Source organism: Triturus cristatus, chromosome 8, assembly GCF_964204655.1.
Source record: "Triturus cristatus chromosome 8, aTriCri1.1, whole genome shotgun sequence".
NCBI classification, from domain to species: Eukaryota; Metazoa; Chordata; class Amphibia; order Caudata; family Salamandridae; genus Triturus; species Triturus cristatus.
In genome coordinates this window covers 1,159,631,945-1,159,656,893 of record NC_140591.1, presented here as the reverse complement: position 1 = coordinate 1,159,656,893, position 24,949 = coordinate 1,159,631,945, and the positions used below count along the sequence as shown (strand labels likewise).

General features: G+C 42.9%; 1 protein-coding gene across 3 annotated transcripts in view; it reads left to right on the top strand.

The window, feature by feature from the left end:
* The window catches only part of LOC146805541 (ATP-binding cassette sub-family C member 5-like), a 1,766,780-nt gene that overhangs the window by 1,385,155 nt on the left and 356,676 nt on the right, over positions 1-24,949 (top strand). For all 3 annotated transcript variants that reach the window (XM_085622799.1, XM_085622798.1, XM_085622800.1), the window contains one exon: positions 19,726-19,855. In XM_085622799.1, coding sequence (XP_085478925.1) covers positions 19,726-19,855 — 130 coding nt within the window. The remainder of the gene's footprint in view (positions 1-19,725; positions 19,856-24,949) is intronic.

Sequence of the window (24,949 nt, the reverse complement as noted above, 5' to 3'; positions counted from 1 at the left end):
AGGTTAACTTTACAACCAATCACCATAAGGGTTGTTTGGACTGATACAAGGTGTACACTAGAACTAGTGACATCATATATCAGGCCAACTTCTCACAATGAGTACTGGATTGATGTGTGTAATGTGAGTTGTTCACGCTCAAAAAACTCTGGTGGTTTTAAAAAAGCATAAAAGTCAGTGAAGGTTGGCTCATGCTATAGATGCGGTAGCAATACACATATTGCCTTTTATGCCTGGTGTCCTGCCATTAACAAGGAATGCAAAAAACGCTGTTGTGTGGGGCACTTTCACATGTTTGTAGGGATCTCAAGAAACGTTCTGGTCAGATGCGTGGTAAAGTGTCATAGGCTGAAGAAGTGATGGAGGCTAAGTCATTATGTGAGTGTGGAAAAGTCACAAACAGCGGAAAGGGGATTGTGTCAAGAATGTGGGGATAGTGAATCTGACCGAGTAGTTAATCATTCTCCCAAGTGTGTGGGTCACATATCCGGGTGTAGAGTTGGAACTTATGATGGATTATGGTTCCCCCTGGACAATAATAAACCGACAGTATTTACTGGAGACGTTTGGTGGTATTTTGGATATAAAACACTCACAACCTTCTGATATATACGCCTAGAGCTTTGATGGTCCCACTATCAATAAGGATGGTTATTTGAGTGTGAAGTTAAACTTCAAGAGTAGATGCGCCCAAGTGAAACTCTATGTGACAGTAAAATAAGTGAATGCTTTAGGGTGGAAAGATCAGTGGAAGTTGGGCATAATATTTAATTCCTGATGCAGTGAGCTCGTGTCACTGCTTGCTGAAGGAAATGAGGAACAGGTATTATGCATTGGATGCAATACCATTGAAACAGAAACTAAGGGAAGTACCTATTAATGTCAGGTAAGAGTTGAGGGAAATGCAGAATGATTTGGTCACAGAGGGTATAATTGAAGAAACCGAGTCAGCTGAATGGATTTCTCCTATAGTTTTGGCTCACAAAGCTGACCAGAAGTTGAAGTTGTGTGTGGATTTCAGGGCCTTAAATTCCAACGTATTAGTTAATTATCGCCCACTGCCCAACATTAACGAGATAGTGAAGACTCTAAGCAATTTACGGTATTTATAACACAGCAAGGGTTGTACTAATTTAGCAGAGTGCCTTTTGGCTTGGCCTCTGCGGACTCCGTATTTCATAGAGCTATGTTTCACCTGTTTAGAGATATTGATGGTTTCGTAAAATGCTTTCAAGATGACATTTTAATATTTTCCAGGAACATCTGCAGCACGTTTTTGAGGTGTACAGTAGACTGGAGAAACAAGAGATCTAAATGCAAAATGTATAAAATTTCTATAGAGTATCTTGGTCACACTCTGTCGGGTGATGAAGTGGGCCCAAGAAATGCAATGTAGACGACATTATAAAGGCACCAACAACCACAACGGCTGTCTTTTACTGGTATGGGTATTACAGCACATTTATCAAAGATTTTACCACCAAAATTGAGTTGTTGAGAGAACTTTTGAGGCAAAAAGTAGCATTTGTGTTGTCGAAGAGACATCTGTTGGCTTTTCAGAACATAAAGCATGATATTGTGAGGGCCTCCACGCTAAAACCATTATGCATGAGAAAAGAATATGTAATCACAGTGGATGCTGGTTTGTACGGCATAGGTGGAATATTGTCCCAGAGGTGTGGCAAGGATGAGTGGAATTTTGCTTTTGCATCTGATACTAGACTGAAAGAAAGTATGCTGTGATTGAAAGAGAGCTACTAGCTTGAGTCTGGGTGATAAAACACTTTAGAAACTACGTGTGGATAGCATGTTTGTCCTGAGAACGGATCACACACCATTGGTCAACATATTGTCCCCTGGTGGAGGGTGGAATTCCACAGCGCATTGCCAGACTTTCCTCAAGATTGCAGGAGTATACCTTCAGAACTCAATTTGTTCTGTGGGAAAATAAATGTGACAGCTGATTTTTTATCACAGTTACCATGCCAGCAGTCAGTTGAGGGATATGCTGTGGGGAAATGTGAGATGATAGCCACCATAAGGGACATAGTGTTAAAGGATTTTGATGGTATTATAGAGGCATACTGGAAGGAGAGTGAGTGGAAGGACTATGTGTGGCAGGCCACCAAGAAGTGTTTTTTGGAGGGTTAGCCAAAACAGAGGGAGGTCAAACCAGAATGAATGTACAACGTTATTCCGCTGTCTTTTTCCCCGCTTGGAATCACAACGCGGTCGTTACAACGACCGCGTTGTGATTCCGCATACCATTACTCCGCAAGTCGGAACAACGACTTGTGGAGGGGGGGCGCTGGATGTTGGAATAGTATAATTTACTATTCCAACTCCAGTGTGTGCGGACACTATGTTGGATTTTAAATCCAATACCTCCCCCCCCCCCTCCGCAAGTCGTTCTTCCGACTTGCGGAGTAATGGTATGCAGAATCACAACGCGGTCGTTGTAACGACCGCGTTGTGATTCCAAGCGGGGAAAAAGTTGTGGGGTAAATGTTGTTTACCAACCAGAATGGATGCCTTTGTTGAAAAAGGCAGATAAATTGGAAATTGAAGGAGACCTGTTTTTAAAAAAAAAAGAGAAATGTATTTCTCTGAGTGATGTACAAGAAGTCATTCTTAAATTGGGTCATAAAGAATATGCAGGGATGTCTGCCATGAAACTTTCAGTGCGTACATATTTTTGGTGGCCTGGGATGGACAGAATGGTGGAAAGGACTGTGAGGGAATGCGAGCTATGTGCCAGTAGTGAGAACATTTTGAAATTCAGTACCACCCCGCTGAAATCAGTGGAGTTGCCTGAGTTTCAGTGGCAAAAAAATGCTTTTGATATATCTGGCCCATTCCATTTTGTTCCTATGGACACACGGTTTACCTTATTCTGATTGACTACCATTTCAAATGGAGAGAAGTGACATTTGTGTCATAAACCATGAGCAATACTGTGATTAAATGTTTTAAGAGGTGTTTGCTAGGGAGGGCTCCTTATCTGTGCTGGTTACCGATAGTGGGGTTCAATTGAGATATGTGTCCCACTTTCAACTGCAAATTGAGCAATGGTAGACTGCAGAGCAGCAGGTTTGGTGGCAGAGAGGAGCTGGTAGTGCAACACCTGTCCTGAAGAGCCTCTGAATAAAATGTGTGGCCCAGCAGAACACCAACCAAAATGACATAAAATGACATTAAATACTGGCTCGACACTCCAACTATCACAGGGCAACGCAAAGGCATATGAAAACTGTGTCAGACCTAATTAAATACTGGCTTTGGTAATGAGGCTGCTATTTCCCGGCTGATTTTATATAGGTCTTGTAATATGACTTTTCTCTCAAATACGAGCACTTTGGATTTATGATCGTTATAATTAAAGTCATATGGTGTCAGCATGTGGGAAGGTCACCAAAGGCCTATATACGAAGACATGCTCTTAACCCCAAAAGAAATGCTTAAATCAGAAGGACTTCCAAGCACACATTCAGAGGAAGCACCAATTGAAGCTATAGATCGCATGAACATAAAAGCCCCATCTACAAAGTGCCACATTTACCTATTCAGGAGTTTAAAAAAAGATAGAAGCATTGAGACGAGATTTCTCAAAATCCTTACCTGCATAAGACCATAATATACAAAAAACTAAACAAGGATAGGTAAGTTGGAGGAAATGATGACATAAGGTGCTCGTGAAAAAGATTAGATTGAAGCAAGGATAAGCACGTTCAAGAAACTACATCAGAAGCTTCTAGAAAGAGTGAATTCCTGAGAAAACAGTTCCAGACAAAATAATACAATGATCAGAAGTATTCTAGAAACAATCACTAATGCAGAACTTGACGATTACATTGAAGGTCTATGCCACACCCTCCTACAGCATCGAAGTGACAAATGGTTATGCTCGATCACACCCACAGAATGCACATGAAATTCCAAATGATGTGCTGACTCTTCAAAGTTAAAGAGAAGATACTGCGGGGAGAGCCGAAGAATTTGTTTACAGGGAGGCCATGATATGCCTGATCCACATTATCTCGATCTTGGCATTAGCTAGAAGATCACTATAAGTGGCAAATACTCTTTCTTATATTAGCAAATATCCTACAGGGAGCACATTTGGAGATGACTCATCTGCAGGTGATGGGCCCTTATTGGTGAAAGAAACATTAGGTGCTACATCCACCTTAGGTTGGAAGCACTCCCTAACTTCTCTGCATGTCCTGCACGAGCTACCAGCCAGGGGGCCAGAGGAGAGAGAGGTGGAAGTGGCAGTGAGAGGTGGGTTAATAATGGGAGGACCGCTAGCGATGGGACTAGACCCCTCCCCTGGGGCAGCAATAATTCGGGATGTCTCTAGCCGTTGGCTAAACTTATTCATAAGTGTGTCCAGGTGATCTAGACGTTCCCAAAAGGTGTAAATTTCATATCTATCATTTAATGTGAAAACGGTATTAATAACAGTATTGAAGAGAGTGCCTGCAAAGCCCCCATAATTATGTACAACAGGTGCAGCAGGAGCCACTTCAGTCTGTGTATAGATGGAGCGACTGGACTTCCCATTTAGCGCTGCATCTAAAGTGCTAACACTCAACGATGACTGCATCCATGCGGACAAGCAAGTGTGAGATGAACTGGTGCGAGGGGGTTGTTTCCTTTTGGAACAAACAGGCTTTCCAGTCTTCCTCTTACGTTTCGTGGCTGGGATTGCCACAGTTGTTGGGGTGCCCATGGTTGACTGGGACTCGACTGTATCACTCCCTCTTGGGCTCCCACTAAGGAGCAATGTGTTATTGGGGCCAGGCCTCTGATGCTGGGAAGTGCACAATACGGTGGTGGGTTCAGGTGCCGGATCAGCTGTAACCTCTCTAGTATAGAGACCATTTGGTAAACCTTCATTTCCCAAGGACAATCTGCGCTCAGTTAATTCAATCTCGCCTGATACAATGCTGACCACCCTTTCTAGTATATAATCAAGGCTGGTAGTGATGGGGCGCGCAGATGATATCCCAGTGCGTTTCCCCATTTTGGATGCTGACGTCCAGTTCTTACCAGTTCTGTTGGTGTTGGAGTTGGCAAACACTCACCTTGGACCTCTAGATTGAGATCACTTGAAAGAGGAGTGGCCCAGCCCAGCCTCTGTCGGCCACTGATGGGGGCAGCTGAGCCCGCCCTTGGCCCAGGCTTTGCCCGAGCTCGTCCTGGGTACACCCACGTACATCCCGTGCTGTGGGAGAACCGGTGGCCTGAAATGCGCCTCCTGGTGCGTGGGTGGCATCACTGGCATGCGTCGGCACTCAGGCTGCGATGTCTGTTGGGGTGTAAAGACCCCCGCTCCTCTCCTCCTGGTCCGGAATAAAGTGCAAGTGCTGTTGTGGTTCCCCGCGCTGTGGGAGAACCGGCGGCCTGAAATGCGCCTTCTGGCGCGTGGGTGGCGTCACTGGCATGCGTTGGCACTCAGGCCGCGATGTCTGTTGGAGAGTGAAGTCTCCCTCTCCTCTGCTCCTGGTCCGGAATAAAGTGCAAGTGCTGTTGTGGTTCCCCGCGCTGTGGGAGTACAGGCGGCCTGAAATGCGCCTCCTGGCGCATGGGTGGCGTCAATGGCGTGCGTTGGCACTCAGGCCGCGATGTCTGTTGGAGAGTGAAGTCCCCCTCTCCTCTCCTCCTGGTCTGAAATAAAGTGCAAGTGCTGTAGCGGTTACCCGCGCTGCGGGAGAACTGGCCGCCTGAAATGTGCCTCCTGGTGTGTGGGTGGCGTCACTGGCGTGCGTCAGCACTCGGGCCGTGATGCGTGTTGGGGAGTGAAGTCCACCGCTCCTCTCCTCCTGGTCCAGAATAAAGTGCAAGTGCTGTTGAGATTCTACATTTAAAATTAAAATTAAAATAATTTACATTATTATTAAACCTCAAAATTGTTGTATTGATCTTTTTCAAGTTTAATAAACTTTATTACTTTTCTCTTACCATAGGGATACCTACATTCACCGGCACAGAGATTTCCTTATGAGACATGATAGTGAAGAGTAAAAAAGTTTATTAAAGTTGAAAAATAAGTAATAATATCTGTATGGTAAATAATATAATATGTTATGTTTATTTTAAAGTTAGAGCAAAATAAAAATTAAAGACACTATTAACTTAATTATGAATTAAATATTTCATTAATTAAAATATCTTACATTAAATTAACATTTTTTTGAAGATGTATTACCATACAAATCTCATTTATACCAACAAAAATATTGATAAATTATCACTTATTTAAAGTGATGTGTAGAATGATTAAAACTAAGTTAATTATATGTTAGGAAAAGCTAATGTTACATTCATTTTAAAAATGTAAAAGGCTAATAAAATATGTTAAAATAAAAGAAACATTTTTGATTTTTAGATATTTTTTACATTAAATTATATTTATTTATTTACATTTTAACTATTTTAAATAATGCAATGCCATTTAACATTATTTCTATGGGCTTTTAGTTCGAATCCCTACTTTCATTATTTTCAGTGGGAAGGTGTTGCAGTAACAGTGATTGGCCATCTATGATGCAGGTCTTCACAGTGCTCCTTTATGGCAGTTGTAAATTTACACTCGTAAGTTTAGCTTGGGTGGAGAAATGTAAGTCTATTTCTGAGTAACTTTACACTCTGATTTTGTGAATAGCTGAACGAAGTAAAGTTACTCAAAAGTGTAAGAGTAGATTTACTACTAGTAAATCTACATGGGTAGATTTACTTTTGTGATTAGGCCCCGGAGTGTTGGAAATTGCCCAACCGTATGACAAATAGACATATATTAGGAGCTGGGCATCCAAACGTTAGAGATCAATCTCTGAGAGCTCATAGGTGTTTATTTGGCAGACAGCTAAACCTTACATATGTACAAGATATACAGAAAATGCATATAAAATCAAGTTACGATGGTGTTTGACACCTATCAGATTTAAGCAATGTATGAGGGATTGGAACTTTGTTGGAGAGGACAGAGGGTTCAGGGTTCTTACCTTCTTATGTGACGGACATGTCAGATCATCCGTAGATTCTTGAAGGAGGTTCCCTCATTTTTTAAGGAAATGACAGCACTCAATTGCCACTAGATTCAGGATGTAACCCAGGCCCCCGCTGCGCCTGCAGTACAGGCAGGCCCCCAACTCTTTAAGGGGCCCCCAGTCAGCCCAAGGCAATAAATATGTGTAAGGAATGGGTGACTTAGGGCAGAGCCCCTCTTCATATTTGCAGGGGGCGCCATCATTTTACGTTATGCCACTGACTAGATCCCTTAATTATACTTGGAGTGGTAGACAAAAAAAAGGTTAAACCCAATGCCGTCACAAAAGAGCAAACTAATGTCAGAATTATTATTGCCAGTTAAACTATTAAGTAACAATTGCACAGCATTGAAAGGCCCCTGAGCCCCAAAATTCAGTGCTATGGCGGACCATGTTCTATCATTTATACATCATAGAAAGACTGACAGCAACATAGAGAGAGCAAATGGCCCACTTAGAAAAGATATGAACTCACCTCAAGACCTACATTAAAATGCTCACACTAACCACCACAAATTCTTTTGGTAGCTGGTGTTGCACCATCACCATGATTGTCCTATTTAGACTTGGGTGAACATGCAAATGGAGGGATTAATGAACATAAGCTTTGTGGAAGATTAGTCGATCTGAGATTGGGCAAAGAAAATGCATGCCTCTTTTATTCACATTAAGTCGGTATATGTAAACTTTTAGGAGATAGCAAAAATGATCACTTTTGAACACTGCATTTAGGAGAGTTCGGTATAAGAGAAAGGGCCTCTGATCTCCTGAGGAAGTTAGAACATAGTCACTATTTACAAAGTCGACCAGTTAACCATCATAAGTGCCCAAATGGCCAAACAAGCCATGACAAATTTAAATAAGCATAAGTTGTGCACAAAGAATAATGTGAACCAAAAATATGAATCACATCATTCTACCTCTACAGACTCTCCTCATAAAGGAGATTGTTATGAGTTGTACGTATTCCCAATCCCCAACTGATCTTCTTAGGTCAAAAGCATGTTTATCACAGAGGATATTTGGATTAATACAATTTAAAAAACTCATCATTTACAAGTTATGAAAAACCACAAAATTCAAATTGTGTTATTTAAATAATGCACCTGAATATTTATAGTACACTCAAACTAAGTATATAATTACAAATGATGACTAATCACGAACACAATGGTACTAGCACATCCTTGTTAATGTGCCAAAGAAAAACACGTGCCTGCAGTATTAACAATGGACACTACGTCTAAGAGAGAAATTCATGGGAGCAATAGCTCGGGCAACATAACCTTGATGAACTGGGTATCCAGATATCCTACAGCAGTGTCTGCCTCAGGTTCTGTAGATGGTATCCAACTTCTACTCGATCTATTGTGCTACATCGGATGTTCTGAACTTCACTCTTCACAGCTTAGGGCAGGCAACAAGAAGTCACAGATAGAAAGTAGTGTGTCATGATTGCTTCTTCAGGACTGCTGTTGAGTGCCACAGTGGTGTTGTCAACGTTAACTATGCAAAAACAAATTGGGAGATGAATTGTGATCCCACTCTTTATTTGACTTTTTTTTCAATTTCAAGCAGTAAATGCAGACGAAACTGCAGAGTGCATACCGGGCAACTGCATACATATTGTCTTTGTATTTAGATTCTGATAAAAATACAACAGTGAAGACAGTTATAAATGCAGCCCGATAGTGAAGGAGATTTAATATACATTGCCGTGGCTATTGTAGGAAGGTGGATATCTGACTATGGTTACCCCCAACTTTTTGCCTAGTGTCTAGCTGGTTTTTCGACTTAGCTGGCCTGAGATCCTGCCATTCAGGGTCTCAGGCTGTCTGCTTTCTCTTTAAAATGGACTCCATGTACCCTAGGTACATACCCAGTTGGTAAGGATCACCTTATTGGACCCTGTACAGTGTACCCTAGGTACCCAGGGCATAGGTGTACCCTAGGCCTCCCAGGGGCTGCAGCATGTATTATGCCACCCCTGGTCTGGCCTTCCAATCAGACACAACTGGCTGATCACTCAGCTGGGGCAAGGTCGTGTAATCACCCCTTGCTTAGATATAGTATACCTATATCTACCCTTAAAATAGACACATGTGTACCTATCAGCCACTCCTATGGCAGGCCTTAACAATCCTGGAGGCAGAGTGCTTGGTAACATGTGAGATGGTGCTCTAGCATGAGCTGAGCCTGTTTGCAGCTTTCGGAACCATGTCCTTATAGCCTACCATATACTCTTAAAGTGCCTTATAATCTTAAACGGTTATGGTAACTATGGTTTGGCTTTATCAAAACATGTCGTGTAAGGTGTCTAACACTTTGGAATAATACCCCAATACCATTTCTGGGGATGAGGATATTATCCCTCCCTTCTAGAGGGAGAAGACATGTTGAAACCTACTTACCCGGTTAAAAGTTAACCAGAGCCCCAGCATCACAAAATGGATGCTGCTGCCACGACACAAGTCTGACCTCCTGCTGCTGGGAGTGATCCCGGCACGGGAGGCTTGGACAATAGGTTTCCTGCCTTGGGAGGTGCGAGCACCACCCCAGACAGGCCTTAGTGTATTGGGGCAGGGAGGGATGAAAGAAACGAGACACTGCCTGGGGCACACAAGGTGTCCCATGCATAGTCCAGTTCAAACCGGTGCTGGGGCACTCCAGCCCCAGTCCTGGCACGAAACTGGACAAAGGGAAGGGGGTGTAACCACCCCCCTCCCAGGTCCCACCCATAAGGCGTGACCTAGCAGGCAACCCAGCCCCCCAGATTAGTATGAGTTTGGTAGCTGGGCCCCAGGAGATTAGATTATCCTGAACCTGCAACTTGAACAGAAACTCTGGACCTTCGACATTCGACGAAAGAAGAAGACTGAAGAATCTCTCTTGTGGCCAAGGAGTGGCTACCCTGTGCAAACAGGCACCATCAAGAGACTTACCCTTTGCTTTGCTGAAGTTCTACGAGGGACCGACTGCAGAGCCCGACCAGAGCCTTGACTTCCAGACTTCTCCGACCCTGATCCACATCCACAGCCGAGCTGAGATCCGTGGAGGCGACGAGAGACGTGGGACCGGCTACCTGGGAAAAGTGGCGAGTATCTTCCAGCGCAGCTTCTGAGGTACCCTTGAAGTTGTGCACCGGGGATTGAGAAGCCCCAACCCCAAGCACCATCTGCACTGAAGATCACCCCCCCACACTCCACGAGTCCTGCGTGGGGCCCTTCTGCATTTTCCTGCTTGCCGCGTCTGTCCGGTTGCTTGCCCGTTGGCTATCGGCCTTTGCGACGACACACCTTTGAATCTTCACTGCTGGTTTGGCTCCTCCAGACTGGCCCCCGCTCCTCTGCAAAAGAGAAGCACCCCAGACCTTCCTGGTCTGCCCCAGAAGCAAGTCCTCCATTCTTCGTGGGTTCCACTTGCCAAGGCTTGGTGAGTCCTAGTTCGACTTCGACACCGCCGACAGCAAGAGCCTTCGTGGGACAGCTTGCCTCCTGGTCCTGGTCGTCCTCGACGTCTCCTGGTACCCGTGGCTGCTGCGACAAGCTTCACCTCTTCACCTGCAATCTTCACGACATCGCCTGGTTCCTTCCTGGTTCCACGTGGTCACTGGCTAGTGACCCAGACTCTGTCCCTTCTGCTTGCAGGTATCCTCTCTTCTTGATCCCAGCCTTGGGATCCACCGGACACTCTTCACTGACTGCCTGTCAGCAACTTTCCTTCAGGCATCCATAGAAGTCCACGACAAAACCCGACGCAAGTTCACACCTATGCACCCGCAGCCCGTGGGCTAGGTAACTTGGGTACTTCGGTGCTCACAAGGGTATTGACTATCCTAGGGTCTAGTTTCCGAGTCTCGACTTTCTAGCTATACCAGAAGTGTCCTAAAACTGCTTGGGGCAGATTTATGTTGCACTAGCGCCACTTTTGCGCCGCCGTTGCGTCACTTTTGTGACGCAGCAGCGGCGCAAATCCTGCGCCATGGTGCGGGGTATTTACAACGTGACGCATCTGGGAGATGCGTCACGTTGTAGGCGTTCCAGGGCAGGTGGGGGCGTTCCGGCGCAGGAACGCCTCCTAAAAGTGGCTGAGTGAAATCTACAAGATTTCACTCAGTCACTTTTAGGCCCATGCTGCGTCAAAACCCTGCGCCTGCTTGAAGCAGGCGTAAGGATTGATGCAGCATTGTACAGATAGGGCCCCCCAGAACAGCGCTGGAGCTGCGTCGCGCTTGCGACGCAACTCCAGCAATGCGCCACTTTTACGGCACAGATGCGTCACGCATCTGTGCTGTTTTTGCCCCATGGTGCGCCGCATTATAAATGCAGCGCATCCATGGTGGCGGAGCTGTGGCGCTCAATAACTGGCGCATCCCTGCTGATATGCAGGGATGCGCCAGTTATCATAAATCTGCCCCCTTATTTCTAACTGCTAGTGATTCTATCGACTTTTACGCATTACGCGTGAGTGTTTCCACTCTGCACCTGAATCCCGTGGGACTCCCACTTCCTAACTGTTGGTAGTGTAGCGTAGCCCCAGCGATTCCCTAGGCCTAGGCCTATTCTATTTCCGTGACAGTGGTCCTTATACCACTTCTTTAGTATATGGTTTGCGTGGCCCCTAGGGCCTAACTGTATTACTTACCTGTGTGACTTAATGTATGCTTAAATAAGACTGTGTTGTACTTACCTCGAATCTCATAAAGAGTGCTGAGGGTTTGACTAGAATAAATACACTTTATTTTATATATATATATCTGTTGTGGTGTCCTTTCATTTGGTATTCAAGGGATTATATATGGTATCACAGCTGGCTTCACATGCCATTCAGAGTTTAGCCTAAGACTGCTCTTGTCCATGCTACCACTAGGATAGGTGGTCTATAAGGTTGACTTTACAACCAATCACCTTAAGGGTTGTTTGGACTGATATAAGGTGTACACTAGAACTAGTGACATCATACATCAGGCCAACTTCTCACAGCTATTACATATGGTATGACATCATAATATAGCCAGCATAACAATTTTTTTTCCATTCAACATTGGAGAAGTTTACAAGCCAACATTTGCCTTGTCAGTACCATTAAGCATTTCTTCACGAGTACGAATGCCATCCAAATACACTCTCTGTGGATCCCAGATACATCTATGTCAGTAATTCTCCTGGTGCAGCATGTCTCAGTTGATTTGTTACAATATACAGCATCCCTAGGACCTGCCTGAACTGTAGGGAGAGGGCCCTTCAACCAGGCCACAACCACTCTGCGTATAGCCAGAAGCAGAAACATTGCCATGAGTTTACTTGCAACCCAGCAATGCAATAATAGGGTTTATTTCATCAACCACTTCACCCACTTTTAACCAGAAGGAGAAAATGGAGGAATGTCACGTATTATTATACATGTACTATATATGGGTACCTACATGTGTATTGTATAAACATGCATAATAATTATGATTATAATACATAGATATTTGTTCGTTTTGCTTAACAAATGTACATATTACTTGTGGTTATAATATTCTATATTTAACATGTGCATAGGTCACTGCATAATAAGTAAATTTGTATTGTAAGTTTATCTACAATTGCTTCAATATTGAATTACAAAAGAATGATAAAAAATTATAAAACAAATTATCTCATAGTAAAGTAGTACTTGGAAGTCTGAGTTTATTAAACACAACTTAAATGTACATATATTACCTTCCTTACACATATATACCTTTCATGTACTTATGTATCTTTATATTTCTTACTATACTTCTACTTCAGCATCTCCAATGCACTACCCTATATCTCACCCTATACCTCTCTCAATATATCCTCTACCTCCACTCTCTGACTCATCCCAAATCTCATTCTACAACTCTCTCCAATGCACTACCCTATTTCTCACCATATAGCTCTCTCAATATATCCTCTACCTCCATTCTCTTACTCAGCCCAAACCCCATTCTACTATTATGATCCCCAAAATAACCCTTTCTAGACACCTTCCTCCTCTACCTATCCTTGCATCATCTCAAACCTCTCTTACTATTCAGATCTCCCAAACAAGCCTTTCTAAATCCTCCCCTCTAACTCTTCCCCTCCACCTCCCCATTACTTATCCCAAGCCTCCTCCTACTGCTATGATCTGCAAAAACACTTTTTAGACTTTTCCCTCTTCTATCCCTCCACTATCCTTTTCAATTCACCTAACAGACTCACATGTCCACCGCTCAAATTAATTTCATATTTCCCTATACTATTTCCCCACTAATCCTGTTTGGGTTAAGGAGTAGCAGGCTACCCGACGAAAAGACCTTTGACTCCTCATCAGGGGTAGCCAGCGCTATATTAATAAAAATACTTCCCTCTCCTATCCCTCCACTATCCTTTTTCAATTCAAATAACAAACTCACACGGCCACCCCTCAAATTAATTTCTTCTCTCCCTATACTAATTCACTGCTAATCCTCTTTATGTTCCGGAGTAGCGTGCTATGCTCTGAAAAGAGCTTTGACACAAGGGGTAGTAAGGGCTATAAAAATACAATTGCTATTACAATATTCTCAAGAGTAACGTCAACAGCGGGAGCTGTCAGTATTATCGAACCTGTGAATAGGTACTGGTGTATAATACATTCTATTTATAAAATTACGTTGGAGAAGTTTGTATCTATAGCTCATAGAAAAATGTTTAACATGAGAACAATAGTATTTTCATACCTAGTCCTCAGTCACTACAGCTAATTTCCTTACTTAGCATTGTTTGGCTGGTGAGATTGGAGAGTGGACAGCCTGTCGTCGTAGTACACATACCATGAAGCTGGGACTCTTTCTTTTTAATGTCTAAGGACAAAATCTGCATTAATGGAACATATTACGGTGGCTCATTAGGGAAAGTAAGGAACTAAGCGCTCTCAGCAACCTTAAGCATAAAAATAGTTAAAGATGTCTAACGGGGGTGGTTATATCTAACAGTTTGTAAACATATAGTAAAATAAATTCACCTCCTGGAAAAAGGTGTCCCAGCTGCAGGAGGCCCTTCTTGCTAAGTGCAGTCATCGGAGGAGGTAGAGCATTCTGCACCAGGTAAATAGGTGGGGAGTAGATCCTGTTATGGCCTGTGATACTTGCCAGTGTCTGCCAGATCTAGCACGTACAGTGCACAGTACCAATTTTGAGTGAGGGTGTGGGTTTCGTAGGCCATAATGCTGCCTTCAGCGAACTATCTGCTATTTGATGTCATTTTGATCAGCAAGTATGGGAGTTGGGACCCTGGGTCTTGGCAGTGTATTGCATAGTGCGCCAGTGCTGTTACGTGATATTTTACCAATAGCTTTGGTGCTGCTTGATGAAAATTCATGAAATATTCACAAAACTTCCCCTTTTTTGGTTCAGCTGCTGTGTTGAAAGTTTCTGAGTGATCCATCAAGCGGGAGCCAAGAAAAAAGGCATGTCCCAAAACGTGTTATCCCCTTGTTATGTCTATGGGGCTTTTTTGTAACGCAACTATAACCCGAATCGCTAAACAGAATTACACCAAATTTGGTAGAAAGCTAGATGTTGGTCCAGAAAGCGTTTTTTTTATGATTTATTGTAAATCCGTTCAGTCGTTTCAGACATATTTAAGTTTAATAAATATAGATATCTGGGAGCCCAACAGCGTACTGAAACCCGACTGAAATTTGATTGGCTGCTAACACTTCAACCAGAAGGTATTGGCAGCCATCTTGGGACCAATATTCATGATAGCACTCTATTGAACTGCATTGAAGTGAATGACAGGTTTGATGGTCACAAAAAGGAGAATGTATAAAGGGTGATAACAGATTTTAGTTACAATATAAATCATTTGTTGATGATACCATACTAATCTTAGGAATTGTGTTGTGTTCTAAGGTGATTTTACCCTGTGGAAAAGCCTTCTGCTGGGATTTCAAGAATCATGGTTGAGAGAAAACTGTTTTCTCATGATTACCCTATAGAGGTTATGGAATGTGCTCCAGAAGCTAAAATAAGAGCATATTTTCTGTAAATTCACAGTATCTTTCTAAGCCATATGAAAATGAAGTCTGATAGTTGATTCCCTTGTGTTCTACTGCAGCCTTCCAGAGTGTTCTAAAAAATTACTAGGGCTCTAACGGTGTTACTTATGACAAGAGTATGGCATACATGAAGCCATGTTGATTGAATCAAACTGGTAAAACTTAAAACATTTTATTTAGAAAGGAACAAAATGAGGAGGTTCAGTGTGTTATAGAAATTATAGTTAGTGCTGGAGAAAAAAAATTAGGACATATTTTAAGTGAGTTCTCGAATAGCTTCCTCTTCTATTTCATTAAAACATTCTGGCATGCAGACTTAAACATGCACTTTCAACACCAGCAGCAGACTGCCAGCCAACTTCCTGGTGATCTGCAGTTTTACTGCAGTGTTCCAATAAGCAACTAGAGTGCTAACATCTGAATTTATGCCAAAGGTGTGGCACATTTGAGCACCATCTTGATGGAATGAAAGTAGGAAACTGAAAGTATTTTCTACTGAGGATACTGCAGTGAATAATGAAATTAGGGCGCCTCATAACAAATGAGTCTTGCAAAGTGGCCACCCGAAAAAAGAGCCTAAATATAGCACAGACATCACCCAAATGTAGCCCAAGTGTAGCACAATGACAGAAGTGTGCACAATACTTAATTATTTAGTTTTTTTGCAATTTTATATAGTGCACACTTGACCCAAAGATATAGGAGTGCTTTACATGAGCATCAGTTACATTACACAAGGAAACATTAATTTTTTTTAGGCATGGGGAGATTAAGTGATTTGAGCTGACGCCGAAACTCAAACCTGGTTCCCCAGCTGCAAAGTCTACAGCTCTGGCTGTAACGTCACGTCCCTCCTCTTAAGTGTAGCAAATAATCAAGTGATCAACTGGATAGGATAACATAAAGATAGCACAAATTCTTTGTTGCTATTTAAGAACTCAGAAAATATGCCCTCATTTTAGTTGTTTAGAGCTCTAACCATAATTTCTATGGGAATAGGACCCTCTCATGGAGGAATGTGCAGAGACAACAAGTTGACCATGCTGTGCAAGCTGGAGGGGCAGTGGCAGCACAACGGACCATGGAGGGCAGAGAAAAGGGGGGAGGGGCAACAAACCAACCATGCACCACAAGCAACAGAGGCTGCGGCAATATAAAAGACGGTGAGGGCAGAAGGAAAAGCTGAGAAAACAGCATTAATTCAGCAATGCCATAAAAAAATTAACAGGGCTAAAAGTGTTTACAACAACATACATCCTCCGAACGGCATTAGCTACACTGTGTGCATGAAAAAATAAACATGAAACACCACAGAAAAAACACATTTTATATTTCAATCCGAATCCATCCGTGGCCTAAAAAAACTGTTTCATCCAACAGACAACACAGAAACAGTTGTGTCATGCTCCGATCACTAACACTGGGCCTACTTGCTGGAAGGCCCATTGGCAGACTAGGCCACATAGTGTGTTAAACTAAAATAATATTGCACATGTATTAGGAAACATAGGAAAAATTTACTAAACTGTGAAACATTTTTCCTGTACAAATAAGTAAAATGACATGCATAACAACAACAACTACCAGCAAGGAGGCATGGTCACAAACAAAGACCAAATGCAAATCTGTGGCAAATGAACACTGACTGCCCACACAAAATGACCGCCAGCTACATGGTCACAACAAGAGGCAGGAGGTCTAGAAAACAAAGAACGCATACAACCCTATGGCAAAAGCGCACTGGCTGCCTACACAAAATGGCTGCTAGCCACATGGTCACAACAACCAGCAAGAAGGCATGGCTACAACAAAAAAGACATGCAGGCCTATGGCAAAATAGCACTGGCTGTATACACAAAATGGCCGCCAGTCACATGGTCACTCACAACAAGAGGCAGGAGGCCTGTAAAACAAAGAGCACGGGCAGGTCTATGGCAGTCCATTGACTATAAAAAATGGCCCCTGGTCAGTGGCAACATGGCATGTGGAACAAAGGCAAATGGAGGCCTATGGCAAAAACACATGCACACTGGCCAGACAAAGGGGTTATGGTAAAACAGAGAACACGGTATTAATTTAGCAATGCCAAAAACGAAAATGAACAGGGCTAAAAAAAGGATAACAACAACAGACATCCTTCAAAGGATTTTCCCCACCTAGTCCTATACACTGTTTACAGGGGGGAAAACGTGAAATACCACAAAAACACATTTTGTATTTCAATCCAAATCTTTCCATGGCCTAAATGCTGTTTTAAATTCAACAGACACCGCAGAAAAAATTGTTTCATGCACCCGTGACTAGCCCTGGCCTACTGGCTGGAAGGCCAATTGGAAGTCTAGTCCACATAGTGAATTAAATAAATATTGGAAATATATATTTTTTTAAACATGGAGAAAACGTAGTAAACTGTGCAACATTTTTCCTTTACAAAACAAGCAAAATGAAATTCAAAGAAATCACCTGGCCTCTATTGAAACAACAGGCCACCCACCACAATAAAATTCTTTAAAAGTACAAATAAAACCTGTTGATGACCCCAATCAAACAAAGACGGTTTTTCAACTTACTCGTAAAAACAGACACGTTTCAGCTCTTGCCTATCTCAGTGTCGGCGAGCCGCGCCCAATATTATCTCATTTATACAGATCATGATTATAGTGACATCGACAAAAAAGACAGCGTTTTTGTACCAAATAACACACACACAAAATACCCTTACTCTGGCGACCATCTTAAAGTGTGTTACTCTAATACCTGTGGCTTTTCATTGCCACTGTTATGGCGTTTTTATAAACTAAAATTAAATACATTAAAATTAAACAAATATTACAGGGAGCGAACTGGCAGTTTATCCCCTCTCCTTCCCTCTCCTTTTTCCCCCTCCATCCCGTCCCTCCTTCTCCCGCCCTTGAGGTAGACTAGGGGCCACATGAAACAACATTTTTAACAGCGATTACCTAATTGTGATTTTATGCGCATCGCAATTAGTTAACTGCTATTACAAATGTATGAAACTCCAAGAGTTTCATATAGCGATTCGTAAGGGGTCGCAAATCGACCTACCTCATTAATATGAATGAGGTAGATCACAATTCGCAACCCCCTAGAAATCGTTAAAATCACGGGTATGGTGGTCTGCTGGGGTCAGCAGACCACTATGTCTGTGATTGCTTTTAAATAAAGCAATCTATTTCTTTTTAAATGCAGCCCGATTTCCTTAAAGGAAAACGGGTTGCATTTAGAAAGAAAAATGATACGTTTTCTTTTCATTATTTAGGAGTAGGCAGTGGTCCATGGGACCACGGCCTGCTTTAAAAAAAAGTTTTTGCATACATACACAAAGGGGTAGGGGTCCCTTGGGGCCCGTTCCTATTTGCGAATGGGTTACCACCTACTTGAAGTAGGTGATAAAATGCAAATGTTTTGCAACTGCAGATTGGTCACAAAACATTCCTACATACCAATGCGATTCGGTATTAGGAAGGGACACCCTAAACACACCCCTTCCTAATAGCCATCGCTAGCCCATTTTACAAATCGCCAATTGGTTAGCAAATCGCGAAATAGGGTTTGGTACATTGAGAAAGCCTTTTTTCCTGTCGCAAACGGCCCGATTCTGCAAATCGGGCCGTTTGCAACCTTAAAAAAGGTACATGCATGTGGTCCTCAAGAGTGTGAGCCCATCTAGGGTGTTATAACTCTGGTGGGGTGGACAAGGATATTACTGAGGCATGTGAAAATTGTTAGCCCATTCAGGGCATAATGCCGATCAAAGGAACACCAATGTCGGATTTTGTTTGTTTTATTTGTGAATTATTCATTGCATTTTATTCATGATTAATTTACGTGATGAGATCAAGTTACGAATGGGCCATCGGAATACATTTGTGGCACTATGGAATTACAGTACACATTCGTGAAATTAGGGCATGAATCAGTATTATCATTATTATAATATTTATTTGATTTTCAAAGATTTGTTGATATGAACTGCCAGCATGATCATTGTGATATTTGTTTAATTGATATAAATGAATATCAACAGCCCTAACAGTGCCAACAAAAAGCTAAAGGTATTAGAGTAATTTATAATTGTAACTAAGTCTGAGCAGAGAACTCTACTATGTTGAAGTCAAGGTTAATCTGATAAAGATATAAACTTTAAGATTTACTAACTAGCCAAGAGTTTCGTTAGCTGTAATTGTGACTTATTACAGTGAAGGTATTTCTTCTTGGCATGCAGCTCTGTGTTACTCAAGACCTTAGGAATTAAGTCAGTTTTATTCTTCTGGATAGAGGTAGAGAATCCACATAGCTTTTCAAAGATGTATTTTTAGTAATCCACACTGGTAAGTCTTACATTGTTTGCAAAGTTCCTACATCCAATTTTGGTGAACCTATCACATGAGGGACTGTAAGGTGTGCAGAATGGAATAAACAGAAGGAAAGTACTGCAAAATGGGAATCTTGGTGCTGCAAGGAAGTGCCCTTTTTTTTTTAAACAATCTATTTGATTTTTCCATTATCTTTATTTGGATTTTTGTTTTTTTCCAACATTCTCTGGAAAAAACATATTGTATAATGCTTCGATTCTTACACACTAGAATGTTTATGTTTCTTTTTTTATATTTAGAGCACACTCAAGGCATCTTCAAACCTCCATGATCAGCTTTTTGAAAAAATTCTTCGAAGTCCAATTCATTTCTTTGATACCACACCCCTGGGTCGCATTCTTAACCGTTTTACTAAGGACATGGATGAAGGTCAGTAATGCCAAGCTATCATAAGAACGATTTCTGTATGAGTTAGGACTCTTCTTCAGTTACCATTTTTGACTCAATACTTAAGTTCTGCTACCCAAACTAACACTGTGAACCTCGGTTAGACTTAGTCATTTTGGCAACGTTTATGAGACTGTTGTGAAGATGACAGTTTAAGCCAGCAATAACACAGCAAACATGTTAAAATCAACTTACCAGCATACTTGAAAGAAAAAGAAACAATATATTGAACTAACATTGGTAAGCTTGCAAGATATGGGAGTCTACTTAATTAAGTGCCAAGGAGTTTTGTTGCACAGGCAAATCCTTCCTATCTCACAGGGGCAAGTTTTGTTTCTTTTTTTGCTGAGAATCAGTTGTACCCAAAGGTTACACCTATGTCATTCATGGGTAGACTCCATTGATTCTTTGGGATAAAGTGTCTTTTGGGGAGTTGTGCCTCCCAGAGTCACAACTGGTGTCTGGGTGCTTCCAGCTGCCGGCCAAGACAGCAAGAAGGAAGATGGAAGATGACAGAGGAGAGGCGCCGGCAGGCCGGCTGTTCCAAGTACGTCCTTTTTTTAAAATTCCCCCTCCCACACCCTACTACCCCCGTCCGGTAGCAGCCGCTACTGATGGGGACTCTTTTGAGGCTATACATAAAGAAATTATTGAGCATCTCTTGGAAAACAGTGTTGCTTTTGGAAATATTAGCTTTCCGTATTAAATAGAATTACATGCACAAGAAATCACCAGAAGGTCACATATTCTTCTTTCCAACATATCATAAATCAGCTCCATCCAGGCCTAGCACAAAGGATCCTTCTCATTCAAGCCCTAGTCTTATCCAGACTAATCTATTGTTCTTCCATCTATCATCTTCCTCAGCACTTCATTGAATAATATTACTAAATTACAGATGGACCAAAATACAGTAGAATCATTTTGTGTCTAAAAACAGGAGCACATCTCAAGCTAGCGATCTGGATCTGTTCACCCCAAAAACTCCACAAGAAAGTTGTGTTCAAGCACAGTCCCTATTCTCCACACAACCAAATGGATAAGAAAACACCTCAGAGGTAAATAACTCTCTATAGCAGGTGATGCTGAATTATGAAACTCCCCCCTCAAATCTATAAAGATCCCACATCCCTCTGGATCCTTAAGTGCAAGTTCAAATCAGTCGTTATGTACAAGCCTCTCTGGACTCATGTTCACAATGCATGTTGTTCAACTCTGTTTGCATTATTGGAAATTCTGTATCTTGTAAATCACTTATAGAACTTTGTATACATTATACCCATTTGTCATCTTTCCTTTATCATTGCAAAGAACCCTCTTATTCTACTACCACACTCTCGTAATTCTTAATTCTTTATAGCACCTAGAAGCCAGGTCACTCTTCTGTAAGTTGGGCTATATAAATGCAAATACAAAAATACAAGTGCATCAGCAAAAAGGCACTTCTCTTTTTAGCTGTTTGATGCTGACTCAGGTTCTCCTTCCCTAGAACCAAAGCCATCCGGGTTTCTGACCAGCAGTTTGTCGTCTTTGTTTACCCTATCAAATTGACTCTCTCAAATCAAAAATAAGCTGTAGGAAAGTATATTTCATCTTGTGTTAAAACATGGAAGTTAGTAGTTTTCTCAGTAGCACGGGGAACGCATTCACTACAGGGAGAATGTCTGCTTAAGAGGTACTTTGTGGAGGAATACTTCTGCAGGACATTTGTAGAGTAGCCATTTAGATGCTGCCAAGCGTTCACCAAGCACTAGTGCCTGGATCTAAAAAAAGTAACTGATGATGCAGAGGGCAGGCTGTGCTTTGAAATCTCTTTCCATCAGGTGGAGCTTCTATCCCACCTTATCACTTTGTTTTGAAATATTACTCGCTTCTCTTGATTAAAGCATGTGATTCTATGAAAGATACATTGCCAGAGACGAAAAAATTACCTACCAGTAACAATTCCTAGAAGGAGGAGAGAGAAGGTTACCCTTTAGTTCATTCCACTCCCTATGTATTATATCTCAAAATCCAGGAGTAGGAACCCACTAATATTGACTTCCAAAAGTCTCCTCTACTAATCCCTAATCTCTATGGCATCCATATTTAGTTAGAACGACCCTCACCCATCAGGGTTAGTTAGTGGCATGCTTAATCATTGGGTCCTAACCCAAGGTACCGTATGAACCTGGGTGACATCAACGTTAATAAATAACGGAGCCCTTCCTTTTTTCTAGGACCTATTTGTGTTCTCCAGACTTTTCTTGACATACACATGCACATGTAGAGACTGGAGGACGCAAACAGGTATTAGGCAGCACAGACTCTAATGAAGTTGGTTTCGCATACGTAACTTCAATAAGCAATTACCCAGCATAATAGTTTGACCTTCTTATAGTGACCGCTTAGAAAGAATGCTTACTCTTTGACTTCAATGAACGGATGTGAAAGTCAATAAGACAATCTGAATTCTAGATTACATATGGAGGAAAGGGCTAAACATGGTGAAGAGTTCCACTTTTGTCTATGCTGTCATTCAACGTCTGAACAAACAAATGCATGGCAATTGAATCAAAGCATGCATGTCTTGGTAGTCATCCTATGCAGGATTCCATCATCATAGCAGCAGCGCAAAGGAAATTCAGTAACCTATTTACACCTGCCCCAGTACCCTCCGACAAACACAGAAAGCATATTGATGATTTGGACACGGGGTGAGCACCTTGTTGGCAACCTCATTCAAGGCATCTTACAGCCTGACCATTCTAGGGCAATATGACATCATCTGTGGCACAACATTTCTTTGTTCAAGCTTGTCCCTGAAAACAGAAAGAATGAAGCTAACACCATTGCTGAATGGCTTTTTTAAATTTTACTGCAGCTACAATAGATTCTGCCATGAATGTCACAAATGCAGGCTTCCACCAGTTATCAGGAGCTGCAATACTTAGAGATAGGGTCTTGTTAAAACCAAACATCCTGAGGTACAAGCCAAGCTTCTCAATATGTCCTTTGATTTACAGACTCTCCCATGGAAACATGTTGATGACGCCCTCCAATCAATAAAAAGAGGACACAGACACTGCTCACTCCCTTAGAACCCTCCAGTACAAAAATACTTTTCTTTCATGCCTTCAGAGTATCTCAGGGATTTAGAGGTCCTTCCTGCCAGTATGGCAGTCAGGGTATGCAATAGTATCCATCTAGCAAGTTAGGATAGAATTTGGATTACACCTCAGTCGGAGGCCAACAACCCCAGCCATATCTTTAGGTGAAAAGAGAGGAGTGTCTCACATAGTGCATTGAGGACAACACCAAGTGTGTCTGACTTATAAATGCTCCTTTTGCTGGTCCCCTTATATCAGGCGGTGGGGGAAGGATTGCACATTTACATCCAAGTAGAGAAGGATTACGGCTGACCCCTTGATGTTGAAAATTGTGGAACCACGGCACACTCAAGAATTCTTCTAAAAGCCACCTTTTCATCATCCAGCAAAAAAGCATTACTTGCAGCAGGAGGCCTTACTCATCTCTTCAATGGAATGATCAAAATGGTACCAAGGCTCAGAGAAACCTGAACTTCTACTCCAGATTCTTTTTTGGTAAGAAAGAGGACATGGGGATGGCTGCCAATTCTGGAGCTCCGAGAACTGAACACGTTCCTCAAATAAAATTCCTTTTGGATGGTAACCCTTCAAGAATTGTTGCAGGGAGGAGGGTTTCTCATCTCCCTAGATCCACAGGGTGCTTACTTCCATGTCCCCACTCACCAAACTGCGGAGCATTTGAGATTCTCTGTGGCTGGGCACAATCAATTCAGAGCAATTTTGGTCATACATTTGACCCCTCCTCTATTCCTCACCCCCGCTGCAGATACAAGAAGTGTCTAGCACCAATAGCTAGCTTTCTACGAAGACAGGGCCATTGGAGATTGGGTGATAAAAGTATCCTGGGTGGAGGAAGCCTAAGCCTTCACAATGGTTTGCATCAACCTATTCCTTTATTTGGGTCTTTCGGCCGGGCTTTGCTCCGCCGCACGCACCCCGTCGTTGACTCTCCCCTTGGCTGGGCTTTGCTACATCCCCCAGCAGCCCTGCTACCAGCGAGGTCGCCGCAGACGCTGCTACCGGACGCCAGGAGGCGCATAAAGGTCAGGGCGGGGCCGAGGAATCTGTGGAACTTTGTTTGGTGATTTTTTATTTTTCGGCCGGGCTTTGCTCCGCCGCACGCACCCCTTCGTTGACTCTCCCCTTGGCTGGGCTTTGCTCCGCTGCCCCCCCCCCGCCACAACGTGACCAGGACTACATCCCCCAGCAGCCCTGCTACCAGCGAGGTCGCCGCAGACGCTGCTACCGGGTGACAGGAGGCGCATAAAGGTCAGGGCGGGGCCGAGGAATCTGTGGTACTTTGTTTGGTGATTTTTTATTTTCGGCCGGGCTTTGCTCCGCCGCACGCACCCCTTCGTTGACTCTCCCCTTGGCTGGGCTTTGCTCCGCTGCCCCCCCCTCCACAACGTGACCAGGACTACATCCCCCAGCAGCCCTGCTACCAGCGAGGTTGCAGCAGACGCTGCTACCGGGTGCCAGGAGGCGTATAAAGGTCAAGGCGGATCCTCGTCCCGCGGGCCGCGCGCGGGCCGCGCAGGGAGAAGCCCGGGACAAGGGCGGGACCGTCTGTGACCATCAGGGGCCCAAGGAGGCCGGGCTGGGCCACCTTATTGACACTATTCGATTCGAGTAAGAGCGTGACATTGTATGTGTATTAGGTAAATTCTCTACGCGTCATTTGCTTGTATATAGGTGCAGTTTAACCACTTCAGTGCCCATGACGAGCTGGACTCGTCATGGGCTGCGGTGGCGCTGTGCCCATGACGAGTCCAGCTCGTCATGAACTCCGCCCGCTAATACAAAGCGCGGCACTGGGCGGGGAAAGGGGCGGGCATGCAAGGGGTTAAACGTGTGGGTTGAAAAGAATATCGCTATCTTAAATTAACCATGTCGAGACGCCGAGTAAAACCTGCAGCAGAAACAAACCCAATACTATAGATACATATTTAACTAAAGCAGTCAGTGCCCTGGCTGAGGAATTAGATCG